The sequence below is a fragment of the Rhagoletis pomonella genome, unplaced genomic scaffold (genome assembly GCF_013731165.1).
Source record: "Rhagoletis pomonella isolate Grant_MI unplaced genomic scaffold, Rhpom_1.0 Rhpom_scaffold_00015, whole genome shotgun sequence".
NCBI classification, from domain to species: domain Eukaryota; kingdom Metazoa; phylum Arthropoda; class Insecta; order Diptera; family Tephritidae; genus Rhagoletis; species Rhagoletis pomonella.
Window position 1 is genome coordinate 3,981,321 of NW_023458569.1, and position 13,914 is coordinate 3,995,234.

General features: G+C 40.2%; 1 protein-coding gene across 7 annotated transcripts in view; it reads left to right on the forward strand.

The window, feature by feature from the left end:
• LOC118749382 (transmembrane protein KIAA1109 homolog) overlaps nt 1–13,914 on the forward strand; it is a 556,935-nt gene that overhangs the window by 462,000 nt on the left and 81,021 nt on the right. For 6 of the 7 annotated variants that reach the window (XM_036484182.1, XM_036484183.1, XM_036484187.1 and 3 more), the window contains 8 exons: nt 4,789–4,921; nt 4,977–5,106; nt 5,179–5,300; nt 5,370–5,789; nt 5,856–6,087; nt 6,143–6,707; nt 6,794–6,880; nt 6,939–7,640. In XM_036484182.1, coding sequence (XP_036340075.1) covers nt 4,789–4,921; nt 4,977–5,106; nt 5,179–5,300; nt 5,370–5,789; nt 5,856–6,087; nt 6,143–6,707; nt 6,794–6,880; nt 6,939–7,640 — 2,391 coding nt within the window. The remainder of the gene's footprint in view (nt 1–4,788; nt 4,922–4,976; nt 5,107–5,178; nt 5,301–5,369; nt 5,790–5,855; nt 6,088–6,142; nt 6,708–6,793; nt 6,881–6,938; nt 7,641–13,914) is intronic. The other variant, XM_036484184.1, reaches the window with a different exon arrangement.

Genomic DNA, 13,914 nt, shown 5'->3' on the forward strand with positions numbered 1-13,914 from the left:
TGTGGCTAGTCGCTTGCTCAAAATAGACGCCCGCTTATAGTCGCATCTACTGGTCAATAGATACTTATTGACTTCACGGGGCCCTTGGTCCCTACCAAAGCTCCCTCTTTTTCTGTCGTGACCCGAGGCGACACACGGATTAGTTGCCGCATCTCGCACATGAGTTGCTCTCGTTGCTAAGGGACGCTATCGGCGACCCAAGTCCGGAATTGAGTATGGTCGTGCAACTGCAACTGAACACCCATGCATGTCAGTGCTGTTTAATAGTGTTACAATAAAATTTATAGTGTACTTTTGTCCGTTATCGCACTCTTTTCGTCTGAGAAGACCCAATGAAATTTTTGTTAAACACTTGAATCGTCCATCGACTCTACAAACTTAATTTTTCCATATTTTTCAAAATAACGCTCAAACTAAAACTCAAACTCTTCTTCTTCTTTATCGGCGCTGTACCCGCCTAAGCGATTTTGACCACGCCAGCTATTTCTCATCTGTGCCAACTGACGCCATTGGAAATGCCAAGTGAAGCCAAGTCCTTCTCCACCTGGTCTTTCCAACGCAGAGGAGGCCTTCCTCTTCCTCTGTTACCAGCATCGCGGCCCGCGTTTAATACTTCCAGAGCAGGAGCGTTTCTGTCCATTCGAACGACATGGCCAAGCCAGCGGAGCCGCTGAATTTTAATTCGCTGCACTATGTCTATATCGCTGCAAAGCTCATACAGCTCATCGGTAAATCGTCTGCGGTATTCGCCATCACTAACGCGTATAGGTTCGTAAATCTTTCGCAGAATCTTTCTCTCGAAAACTCCAAGTTCCGCTTCATCAGATGTTTTCATTGTCCATGCCATACACCAGTACAGGCATGGTGAGTGACTTATAAAGTGTGATCTTTGTACGACGAGAGAAGACTTTACTTCTCAATTGCCTACTCAGTCCAAAATAGCACTTCTTGATTCTCCGTTGGATTTCAAGGCTGACATTATTAATGGTGTTAATGCTGGTTCCCAAATATACGAAGTCGTGTACTTTTCCAAACTTGTAACTGTCAACAGTGACGTGTGGCCAAGGCGCGTATTCTCTTGACTGTTTGTGTGATGACAGGAGATACTTCGTTTTGTCCTCTTTCACCACCAGACCCATTCGCTTTATATCTCTATCTAATTACCAATAATATCGATGGCGTGGGATTAAAGAAATCCCACGAAAGGGAGTCTGAAACCTCGTTTGGTATCAAACGGCTCGGAGAGGTCCTTCCCCATTCTGAAAGAGCTGGTGGTATTGCTCAACGTCATTTTACACAGCCGCGTCAGTTTTTCGGGGATGCCAAATTCGGACATAGCGGCGTATGGGTAACTCCTTTTAGTGCTGTCGAAAGCGTCTTTAAAGTCAACAAATAGGCGGTGAGTGCCGATCCTATTCTCGCGGGTCTTTTCTAAGATTTGGGGTATTGTGAATACCTGATCTATGGTGGATTTTCCGGGCCTAAAGCCACAATCAGTTCGTTGACGGCTTGCTTCAGTCTTTCACACAATGCACTCGATAAGACCTTGTGACCTATGCTTAGAAGGCTGATTCCGCGGTAGTTGGCGCGAATGGCGGGGTCGCCTTTCTTGTGGATTGGGTAGAGCACACTTAAATTCCAGTCGTCGGGCACGTGTTCATCTAACCATATGTTGCATAAGAGCCGATGCATGCACCTCATCAGCTCCTCGCCGGCGTACTTAAATAGCTCTGCAGACAGATTTTCGGGCGTTCTTCCTGTCGGCCAGCATCTCAAGCTCTTCGCACTCACGTATGTATCTTGGCCTCTCTCTTCTTATTGCGGCAAACACGCCTCGCTTACATCTTCAGTTCCCTATAACGGCCCCACATAGCTCGCGTTGCGTTCGATCGCAGCGTGGCCCTATAGGCGGCGTCCCTGCGCCTTCTTGACATTCCTCATCGTACCAGCTGTTCTTTCGGGCTCGCTGAAATCCAACTACTTCTTCGGCGGCGGTACTTAATGATAGGAAAATGTGGTTCCACTACTCGCTTATGTCGGATTGTTGAAGAGTGCTGTCAGAGAGCAGGTGTGTGAGTCGAGTGGCGAATAAATTGGCCGTCTGTTCTGATTGCAGCTTTTCGACGTTAAGCTTTCCTTGCATTGTTGGGCGCACATTTTTTGCTGCACAGAGGCGGGTGCGTATCTTGGCTACAACAATATAGTGGTCCGAATCGATATTTGGCCCTCGGAGTGTACGTACGTCTAAAACGCTAAAAGCATGCCCTCCGTCTATCACAACATGATCGATTTCGTTTCTCGTTTTTCGATATGGAGACAGCCATGTATCTTAGTGGATCTTCTTATGCTGGAACCTAGTACTACATATTGCCATGTTTCGGGTTCCGGCGAAGTCGATCATCCTCAGTCCGTTATCGGACGTTTCGTCGTGTAGGCTGAATTTTCCGACAGTAGCGCCAAAGATACCTTCCTTGCCCAACTTGGCATTAAAATCGCCGAGCACGATTTTGATATCATTTCGGGGGAATGCGCTCCTATGTACGTTCAAAGCGCTCATAGAGGAGATCCTTGAACGCCTCGTCCTTCTCTTCCGTCGGGGCATGGGCGCAGATGAGCGGGATGTTGAAGAATCTCGCTCCTCCGGGGTGAACGCCAGTACTCGGTGACGGAGTCTCTCCTACCACGACTCCAACACCGAATTTGCGCTCCTTTGCGTGGCAACTGTAGTAGACGTCGCAAGCAGTGTTGCCACAAAATTTTTTTTATTTTTTACCAAAATCATCGGAAAAAGTTACCAAATTCAACAAAAAATTCCCAAACTTATTTTATATGCAGAACTGTACAAACATACATTTGTATGTACATATGTAAATATATCCGAATACACAAGATTTTCAGGCAATCAGCACTCCATTCACCTAAAATTTTTTTAACTGCGTTAACGCTGAAAGCCACAACATAACCCCTTGTTTAGGATTTCAAGCGTATTGCCGAAGAAACAAATTTGTTCATTGCGCGTCGTTTTAAGAACATGGTACTTTCTTATGGCTAATTGCATATTTTGCATTTGGATATACTATTTCTCCATCGATACAAAGCTCAGGCCACAAAACAACTGACGGCATCTGATCATTTAGGGCCGTTTGCACCATGTCTAGTTAATTCTAACTCCCAGTTAAACATCTTTATCGACGTTATCGACACCCATCATATAACATGTGATCGATAAAGCAGTTAACGTGCTTAACTGAAGGATGTACCTCCAGTTAGCGTTAACTAGACATGGTGCAAACGGCCCTTAGTGTCATGGATACGGTTCATTGCAACAGAGGAGCTTGAGGCGCATAAGTTTCCGTAGAGGGGATGTCATTTGACCACTGACATCATCCGGCTTGTTACCATTGGAATTTTTTATGAGGCTATTCTAAAAAATCAACGGTAATTTTTAGCGATTTAAAACTTAGACTTTATTCTACTCGAACTCAATGGGCTACAAAATTTTGTAACCAGAATCTTTCTAGGAAATCTAATTCAAAAACCTCGAGAGTTTTACGAAAGTTTGTTGAATTTTTGTTATTTATTATTGAAAAAGGTTTGAAACTTGGATTTACCCGGGTTTTGCTAAAGAAAGAACTATATTAAAAAAAAAAAAATTACCAAAATTAACATAAAAAAAAAAATAATATGTTAAAATTTGTCAAAAAAATGTCAACAAGTAGCCGAAAATATCTCAAAAATGCAACGCTTGTAGGCAGTCCTGAAAGTTTTCGACTCACAGAGTAAAGTCCCCCACTGAATGCCGTAGCTTTTTGAACGATAACATACATATTTACATAGTATTCAGCTCATATGTATGGTTGTCGGGTACAATGGAAAATTGATGGTAATTGCAAAGCAGACAAACTGACGGAAAGGTACGACCACCCATTAGCCACTTTCAAGCAGTTTGTTATAGATCACACCAGTCTATTAACCAAGGAACGCTGGAACAACTTTTCGCCTTTCAGGATTTCCTGGTATTTATATAAAATGAAACGCTTACGGGCCACTTCCTAACGTGCCTTTATTGAGCTATGTGACATGTACGACCGAATCAAAAAAGTTACCAAATTGAAAAATAAATTACCAAATTTATTAAATAAAGAAAAAAATAACCAATTTTGGTTAAAAATTACCAAAGCGGCAACACTGGTCGCAAGGCATCACGCATACCTTGCCTTGCCCCGTCCATCACATTTTCACATTTCATAGATGGCGGTGATGTCAGTCTTTGTCTTCCCGAGGACATCAACCAGCCGGGCAGAGGCACCTTCCCCATTAAAGGTCCGGATATTCCAGGTGCATACCCTCAAATCATAGTCCTTTATACGTTTGCCGTGGTCATCATTAAAAAAGGGGGTCTCATCGGAGGCTTTCTGAACTTTTTCATTGGCCGGGGTTTTAACGTGGCGGGACCCAAACCCAGCGCACGCGAAGTTTTACGCCTTCTCACTTTAGCTTTAGATATAAATATCCGTACGTTGTGAGCTGCGATTTGAATCGTACGTACAAGAATTACTTCTGGCCACTCCCAGGTGAATGGCAGTTTTTTGTTGTCTGCGCACGGGACCATCCTCAAACTGACCCACTTAAGTGAAAAAATTGGGCTACAACTGATACCAAATTAGATATACACTGTATAAAAATTGTGACTTTAAGCCACAAAACGGCAGGTGGTTCAATATTCTAGAGCTCTTCCATTTTATTGGCTGCCTCACAGTGTTACTATTTATTACTCCTTTTCCATAGGTTAATATGCCTCTGCTGCGTCTACTACATCAAATCACAAACATGTATCAGAATGTCAAGGATGCTCAAAATGAATTTCATCAACAACCGGATTTGACTAGAAAGTCGGATGCCAAAGACGAATGTAGCTTAGGTAAGTAAAAAGGGATAAATATAATAGTTTAAAGTTACTGTTTTATACGTTTTAGCATCCGAGCCCAATGATATCGCCCCCTTCGGTTCGGTGCCAGATCGCTTTGTCCATAATGAGAACTCTTCAGATGAACGTTATGATAAATTCAATGAAATGATATCCATGACACATCCCATTGGAGGCAGGTGAGCTTCTTGTTGAAAAGTTAACGTATATCTACTTTGCATGTTTACGAACTGCTTATTGAAATAATATAGGGTACGCCCTAGTGGCATCGGTCCCTTAATACAGCTAACACCTTCCCCTAATGCCAGAAATCGGCCATCCAGTTTTGCTCAAAAGTTACGCTCTACTAGCAAATCTGTTAAGGGAAAGTTAGGTAATTTACATTATTATATATGACAAAAAATATACATCTGTTGCTTATTTTCATATCTTATATGCTCAGGATACACAAATCTAAATGAGACAAGCTCTTCACCATTACGTGATAGCCCCATTACTTCAGTAAGCGAGCAGCATATGTTCAAATTATCGCTAGAGTCCAAGGCATCGCTCAATGGAGCATGCGCAACCAGCGTCAGTGGTGACTGCAATACCATAAACAAAAATGACTTCAATGGTATAAAGCCACTGATGCTGACGCCAAATTGCTGGAAAACAATTTACAATTTGTTAGAACTATATGGTACCATGCCTGAAACAAAGACAGTGCAACGTAGCTCAATGTCCAATGAGACACACGATGCTTTTAAATATGGAGTGAAGAAAACTTCAGTTGGTGGTTATATGCGACAGGACACGCGTAATGAAGAAGATGATGGAACAAGTGCTCCAACGCCTCTGCCGCAACATCGTGAGCTAGTTGGTAGGCGAACGATCAATATTTTATTTGTAAAAAAGGGTTCTAATGTACACATATTTCATATTATAGAAGCTTTGTCGCAGGAAAAAACCCGGCTGGTTGTATTTGGTGTGGCGAAAATTCATAAGACGCGCTTAATGGCGACACTGAGTGGCCTAAAACTGGAAGCTGAAATAACCACCTTGAATGGCAGTGCTACATGGCGCAAAAAAGCACGACCGGTATCACTGGAATGCTCCGTAACTGGCCAAGTAGGTCGCACCATGATCGTACTTTTGGAAGGTGTTGCACCAAATCAACAGTAAGTTGTTGAGCTGGTAAAATTATTGACAGTACTAATTGCCTTTATTGTACAGAACTGTCGTAAAAGTAACGGTGGGAAAATGTCAAACGCTCTACTCCAGTTTGACAAAGCGTGGCAAAGATAAAAACAGCGGATTGCTCTCAATTGGCCCAGTGAACATCGAAATACCACAACACCCCGTCGCATTGCATGGAATGATGACTCGCAGTTCGAAGCAGCTAAGCTCTACTCTGCAAGAATTGCGTGTTGGACGCAATTCTGGTCGCTCTGCGTCACGTGCACATAATCCCGATGAACCAGAATCGCCACATCATTCACGTTCCGCCGGCAAAAGCGTTGATGTGAAGGAGAACGCTGAACCACAGCAGGAGCCGAAAAAGAAAGCAGTACCACCACATAAGATACCAGCGCAACATAATGGATTACTTCAACCGTTGGTTATGCAGTTTAATATTTTACTGCATAGCTTGTCGATAAATGCAGCACTATTGCCTTCGTTACAAGCACAATATCGTATGAACTGTGTCAGTTCGACAGGTGTGACTGGCAATCGTGCAAAATTCGTTATAGATTTGCCAACACATACTCTAAGCTTTAATACGAAGATACAGGTGCGGGTGAGTAGATATCATTCTTCATTGATTTATTGTATTTAGTATATCGAGAAAGTGAGAGTGAAATTGGTTTACATTTACATGTTTAGAATGAGATGAATTTGCCCTCTGAGGCCTGTATCGGCCTACCGCTAGTTCATGTGAGCGCTGAATATATACCTGAAAACAGGCAAGAGGTATGTATGTGTAATTTATATCTGTTTACATTTTAGTCATTTAAGCATTCTTATTCAGGAACCAGAACGAGTCGAAGGTATCATATTACGTCGCGGTGGCTATGTGAATGCATCAGCTGAGATCGGCGAATTTGAGCGCTGTTTAACAACTGATCTTCTGAATCATCTGGTATTTGTTCAGAAGGTTTTCATGCGCGAGATTAATGAAGTATTACAAAAAGTGTACGGCGGCGAAAAGCCAGTGCCCCTATGGTCTGAAGATAGTGGTGATACAGCCAGCGTACAAGAGTCTTCGATGAAAAGCATACTATTTTCGGTCAACATATCGATGAAGCGAATACAGTTGACTGCTACAACGCCCTGCTCTTCAGCAGTGCGCTTTGAAACTGGCACGCTAGAGCTGCATTTGTCTAATCGCGTAAAAAATTTGGGCGAAGGAAATGATCGTAAAATGTTTGGCAAGGCCCATATCGATTTTAACCTTTCGCTGGGCCAAATTATACGTAATGTAATCTTTGATGAGGCTGAACCGGAATTCCAACAGTATGCCTTCTTCCATACAACCATAGGTTTGCGAAATGCCTTCCAAGATGAGTTGTTAAATGAGGATAAAGAGCTGGTGTTGTTAAAGCTGAAGCGTCCACTTCTGTATATTCAACCGATCGCCGTTGATAAGGCTATTTTGGTGTGGTTGAACTACAAGAATGCTTATGAATATTGGGCCGAAAAGCGAGCAAACTTGAACTATGAAAACTCACAGGTAAGTAACAATGAGCTATGAAAATAGCATGATTTCTAAGTCCGGATTTGACATGGTTTTTCTTCATTTTCATTTATTACACCGGCACACAAAAAAATGGTGGGTGCGTTTAACCAGACCCACCTACCGGGATGTACATATTTCAACCCACTGAATCCGAATATGAGGTCTGCTTTACTCTTACTCATCCTAAACTTCGATTTGGTTGCGAAAATAGTGAAAAATTAGCCAAAAATTCGCAATTTAGTCGAAATTTTGAGGGTGTACGAGTCAACGGCTTAATTTCGAGTGCAGCGGCACACAAAAAAGTGGCCGGTGTATTTAACCAAACCCACCTATCGCCGAATCTGAATCTTAGGTCCGTTTTGCTTTGTACTAGAGGGCTGCATGAATTCATTCAAAAGAGTGCTCGAAAGTAAACGGTTATCTCTCCTCCCTTAGCAACGCTTTTCACCACCTGGACGAAGGAGGTCAGACTGCAACTGGGTATTCACGTGGATGAAGAACCAATTCCGACTGTGAACAACCTGAAGATCCTCGGAGTAACCTTCGACAGTCTTCCCTCCCTCTCGGCGCATACAACCGCAATTGTCAATAAAATACAAAGCCGCAACAAGGTCTTCACGTCGCTAGTCGGCAGCACCTGGGGCAAAAACAAAGAAACGTTGTTGGCAAGGTTCAAGGCAATTGGCCGGCGGTTCTGAACTATGCAGCGAGTGTGTGGTCTCCGGGTACTAGTAAGATGCAGTGAATGAAGCTACAGACCTGCCAAAACACGGCACTCCGGACAGCGACAGGATGCCTTCTGATGTCGCCGCAACATTAGCTGCACGACGAGGACCATATGCTCCCAATTAAGGAGCATAACCCAATGCTCTGCAAGCAATTTCTGCTTGCAGAAGAATCCTCGCCACGGCACGTCAGAAGGCATGTATATGAATTGACGGACGAAGTCCAAAGGTTCATAAGACAACCTCTGGAGCGGACAGAATACCGACAGGCCCTGAACGGCATTCACAGGGAGTCAGTCTCGAGTTATATAGACTCTCGACCGTGAATGCTGTGGACGGGCTTTGTCTGCCTCGGGAGACTCGTACCACAATAGCTTAACTTCGCTCTGGCTACTGCAGCAGGTTAAACTCGTACCTGAGCAGAATAAATGCAGATGTGCCAAACGAATTCCCGACGTGCGGACAGACGCCCCACGACTCGAAACATCTCTTCGCATGCCCACTGAATCCCACCCTGCTAACGCCTGTGTCCTTATTGACAGACCCCATCGAGGCTGCACGCTTCCTGGGTCTTCCGTTAGTAGAGCTTGACAACGATTGCGGGACAAACCGGTCTGGACGGGGTTGTTGTAGCCGCTACAACAAAAACAATTTATTAAAAACGTACCGTACGGTATATAAATTATTCATATACAAAACGAATGAATGATTTTGGCTTAAAATTCTTTTTGAATTTGAGTGAATACCTGTTCCGATATGTGTATCGCCATCATGATTCAATAATAAAAGGTTTGCTCAAAAAGCAGTTTTCTCGCTCCCTCTTGACAAAATCGGCTCCCTTAGCAAAGCACTGTGTGTGGGTTCGTGTGTGTATGCGAAGCTTTTGTAAGGCAGCTAAGGGAGTGTCAAAAGTCGAATGTCAATAATGAGCAAACCTTTAATTATTGAATCATGTATCGCCATAACAATATTCAAACAATTACCTTGTTTATACCTACCCAACAAGCAAAATAAACTTAAAGAAAGTTTTTTTAAGTTTTCAATTATAAACATTAAGCTTACAAAACGTTGATTTTTTGTTTATAAAACGCTTGAAAGTAAGCGTAATATAATCGAAAAGGAACATTGGTTATAAGCGTAGAAAAATATAAACTCTTAATAAATGTTCAAAAGAAAGCTTTTTATAAGCGTAAAAGTTTAAACTTATAATAAAGGTTCAAAAAAGGATGTTTATAAGCGTATGAATATAAACTTACTAAAAATTTTCAAAAAAAAGCTTTTTATAAACATTTTTATAACCCTTTATTTAAAGATATTTCAATAAAAACTCATACATAGATTGCTTAACATCTAGAAACCAAAAGAAATGCGAATTTTCGGCGGACTCATCTACAGTCGCGAAAATGTAAATAGGGAATAGACATTTTAGCATACAAATTCACGATAACACACAAAAATTAAGCATAAAAAAGTTAATTATTATATCTTGTTGCGTGCTTTCAATTACAAGCGGTTATTGGCAAATTGGAAAAACGACATCGATGCAGCTATATATTCCGCTTCATCGCCGCCATTCTCATTGATGAACTCAAACTAAGAAAGGATAAGGAGAACTCATCATTTGAAGACTCGAATGCTCTACCGATTAGCGCAGCTGGTCCTGGATTAGATTTTTTTTACCGCATTGGTTTTATTTAATTTTTTCCTTTTCATAATATATTTTAAAAAACGTAAACACGTCACTTTCGATTGAAAAAATTTATATTTACTACTTCATGTCGTTGGCATTTGCATTTCATTTATAAGTTTAAGTTATTTATAAACATTCGCTCTCAAAACTTATTAAAGGTTTATTTGAAAAATTTTTTAATAAGCTTAATATTAAAAATGCTTATTTAACGCTTATTATAGCAAACTTACTTTAAGTTATTTTTAACAAGTAAGAAAGTCTAAGTTCGGGCGGGGCCGAACATTAAATACCCGGCGCAAGTATTACATATATGGCTTTTCACCTTTCCGAAAGCTACCGCTACATGGTAAGCCGGGGTGTATCAATTTTGAATAAATTAGCGTCCTTAAATTTCGAAATATTGACGTTTCAAGCATTTCTAAAATTTACCGTTATATGAAAAGCCGTAATTTTAGTCCGATTTCAATAATTTTGAACGTTTTGCTTTTATGTGGCAAGCACAATAACCATACCGAGTTTGGTACAAATTGGTGGAACGGTTACCGAGATACATATATGTGATCATAAGTGGGCGGTGCCACGCCCCTTTTCCAAAATGTTATGATAAGCGTATTTCCTGGTAAAGAATTGTTGCAAGCATCAATTTTGAATAAATTAGCTTTAATATTTACTGATTTATCGAAGATTTCGTATTTCTCCAAATTACCGTTATATGGGATGTGGGCGCGGTTATTGTCCGATTTTTTAAATTTTGGGCCATTTGGTATCCTGTACCAAGGCCAATAACTGTGCCAAGTTTGGAAGAAATCGGTGCAGCGGTTGCCAAGATATACACATGTAACCATAAGTGGGCGTGGCTACGCCCATTTTTCAAAGATTTATAATATTCTTATTTTTCGTCTAAAAGTTATTGCAAATATCAATTTTGAGTGAATAATCTTCAGTAGTTACTTAAATATCGCAGTTTTCGTATTTCTGAAAATTACCGTTATATGGGAGGTAGGCGTGGTTATTGTCCGATTTTGCCCATTTTCACTACCATCCGTCCTACGCCCGAAAGAAGTACACGTACCAAGTTTCGTTAAGATATCTTAATTTTTACTCGAGTTATCGTGTGCACAGACGGACGGACAGACGGACGGACGGACGGACAGACAGTCACCGCTTAATCGATTTCTCTTTTCATCCTGATCATTTATGTATACATTTGTCTATATCTATCTCGGTTCGTTTTGCCTGTTACAAACAACCGTTATGTGAACAAAGTTATAATACCCTTGTGCACAAGTGCGCTCGGGTATAAAAATGGAGTCATCTCATGGCAATGGAGTAAGTTATCTTTAATTTATAACATATTTAACTTATTAAAGATCTTTTTTAATTCAGTGCAAAACTAAGCGTGTCCGGGGAAAACCAAACCATGTGTGGACAGTGTCGGAAGAGAAGTCCCTAATTGATTTTCTTTTAGAAAACCGCCTATTTGAGGTTGTAACACATTCAGATCCCAATTGTTTGATTTCGGAACTCCTAGATGGACACTTCGGCGATTTGCCAACAACACAAGCATATTCAACCTAAAAGTTTCATCGATCTCTTCCTCCTCATCTTCATCGCCTAACAAAAATGCACCAAATAAATTTAAAAAACTCATAAATGACTTATTTGACGACTCACTTCCTTCCATCGTTGCGTCCTGCGCGTACTTCTCGCAAATCGCAGCCATTAATTTGCTTTTCTCGCTTCTTCTGGGCATTAGAAACTTTCTAAAGCTGTTTTAATAATTTTGATTTTGTCAAATATAATTGTTAAAATATTGTACAATAGCACACGAAAAAGTATGGGATGCTCACAAGTTTCATTTTACAACTGTTCTAAAAAAATAGTACAAAAGAGCAAATATGACAAATAGCACGACTTGTGAACTCCCTAAGTATGTTCAGTTATACTTGATAGGATAAAGTTATACAGCTATAAGTGGGCGCTACCACGCCCATTTTCTAAAATTCCATAATAATCTTATTTTAAGAGATTATTGTGAGTATTATTTGAGGGCGATTAATTGAGTAAATTAGCGCCCTTAAATTTTGAGTTATCGAAATTTCAAGCATTTCTGTAATTTACCGTTATATGAAAAGTAGGCGTAATTTTAGTCCGATTTCAATCATTTTCAATGTTTTGTGGCAAGCACAATAACCGTACCGAGTTACAAATTGGTAGAACGGTTACCGAGATAAATATATGTGATCATAAGTGGGCGGTGCCACGCCCATTTTCCAAAATTTTATCATAAACGTATTTCTTGGTAAAGAATTGCTGCAAGCATCGATTTTGAATAAATTAGCTTTAATATTTACTGATTTATCGAGGATTTCGTATTTCTCGAAATTACCGTTAAATGGGATGTGGGCGTGGTTATTGTCCGATGTTAAAAATTTTCGGCCATTTGGTATGCTGTACCAGGGCCAACAACTGTGCCAAGTTTGGAAGAAATTGGTGCAGCGGTTACCAAGATATACACATGTAACCATAAGTGGGCGTGGCTACGCCCATTTTTCAAAAATTTATAACATTCTTATTTTTCGTCTAAAACTCATTGTAAATATAAATTTTGAGTGAATTATCTTCAGTAGTTACTAAAATATCGCAGTTTTCGTATTTCTGAAAATTACCGTTATATGGGAGGTAGGCGTGGTTATTGTCCGATTTTGCCCATTTTCAATACCATCCGTCCTACGCCCGAAAGATGTGCACGTACCAAGTTTCGTTAAGATATCTCAATTTTTACTCGAGTTATCGTGTGCACAGACGGACAGACGGACAGACGGACGGACGGACGGACGGACAGACAGTCACCGCTTAATCGATTTCTTTTTTCATTCTGATCATTTATGTATACATTTGTCTATATCTATCTCGATTCGTTTTGCCTGTTACAAACAACCGTTATGTGAGCAAAGTTATAATACCCTTGTGCACAAGTGCGCTCGGGTATAAAAACATTTGCTGAAATGCTTGTTGGGTACGCAAGAACCGCATTAACAAAAAATCGATTTGACTCAACACATATTTCTTTCAGTCGTTTATACTTCTGTGTTTATCGTGCACTCGATGAAACCGTATGCAAAAGTAAACAAAACCTTCTGTTTTTATTGGACATTTGTCTGATAATTGAATTGCACGGTTGACCGAAATGGCAGCGAACAATAATTGGAATTTATTATGATACATACATATCCATGATACAAAAAAGAAGGTAGTTTCAATAAACAACTTTTGACGGATAATAAACTTTTTTGAAGTTTCATAAATTGTGAGTATTATCAACGGCCTTGCCACTTTGATAATATTAAAACAATAAATCGGAGTATTTTCTTTCCCATATTTATACCAATGTAATAACATTTCAAATCAAAAACCATTATTAGTGCTTGGTATTTTTTTTTACTTACGTGGTTCGCACCTTTTTTATTAAAAATATTTAAAATGTAAACTGTTAAAGGAGACTTCATTGTTATTGTTCTTTTCATTTTGTAATAAAAACCACGCGCGCATTATTCTGTTATTTTTTTTGTTTTCTTATTTTGAATGCAATCTTGCGATTTAAAAGTCGAATTCTAAAGAATGTTCTTCCCAAATAAAACCTTTTTATATTTTGGTTCAAATTTACTTTTACATTTCTCATCAGATTTTGCAAAAAATTAGGCTTTGTGATTAGCGCATCATCATTAAATTTCACAAATTCTTAATTTATGCAAAATACCTGAAGTCGGCTTGAAGAGATCGCCCTCCGATAAACAACTAACAGTTCCTCGTTTAAAGTACAAAACCGTGTATCGACAAAATGCACAACTGC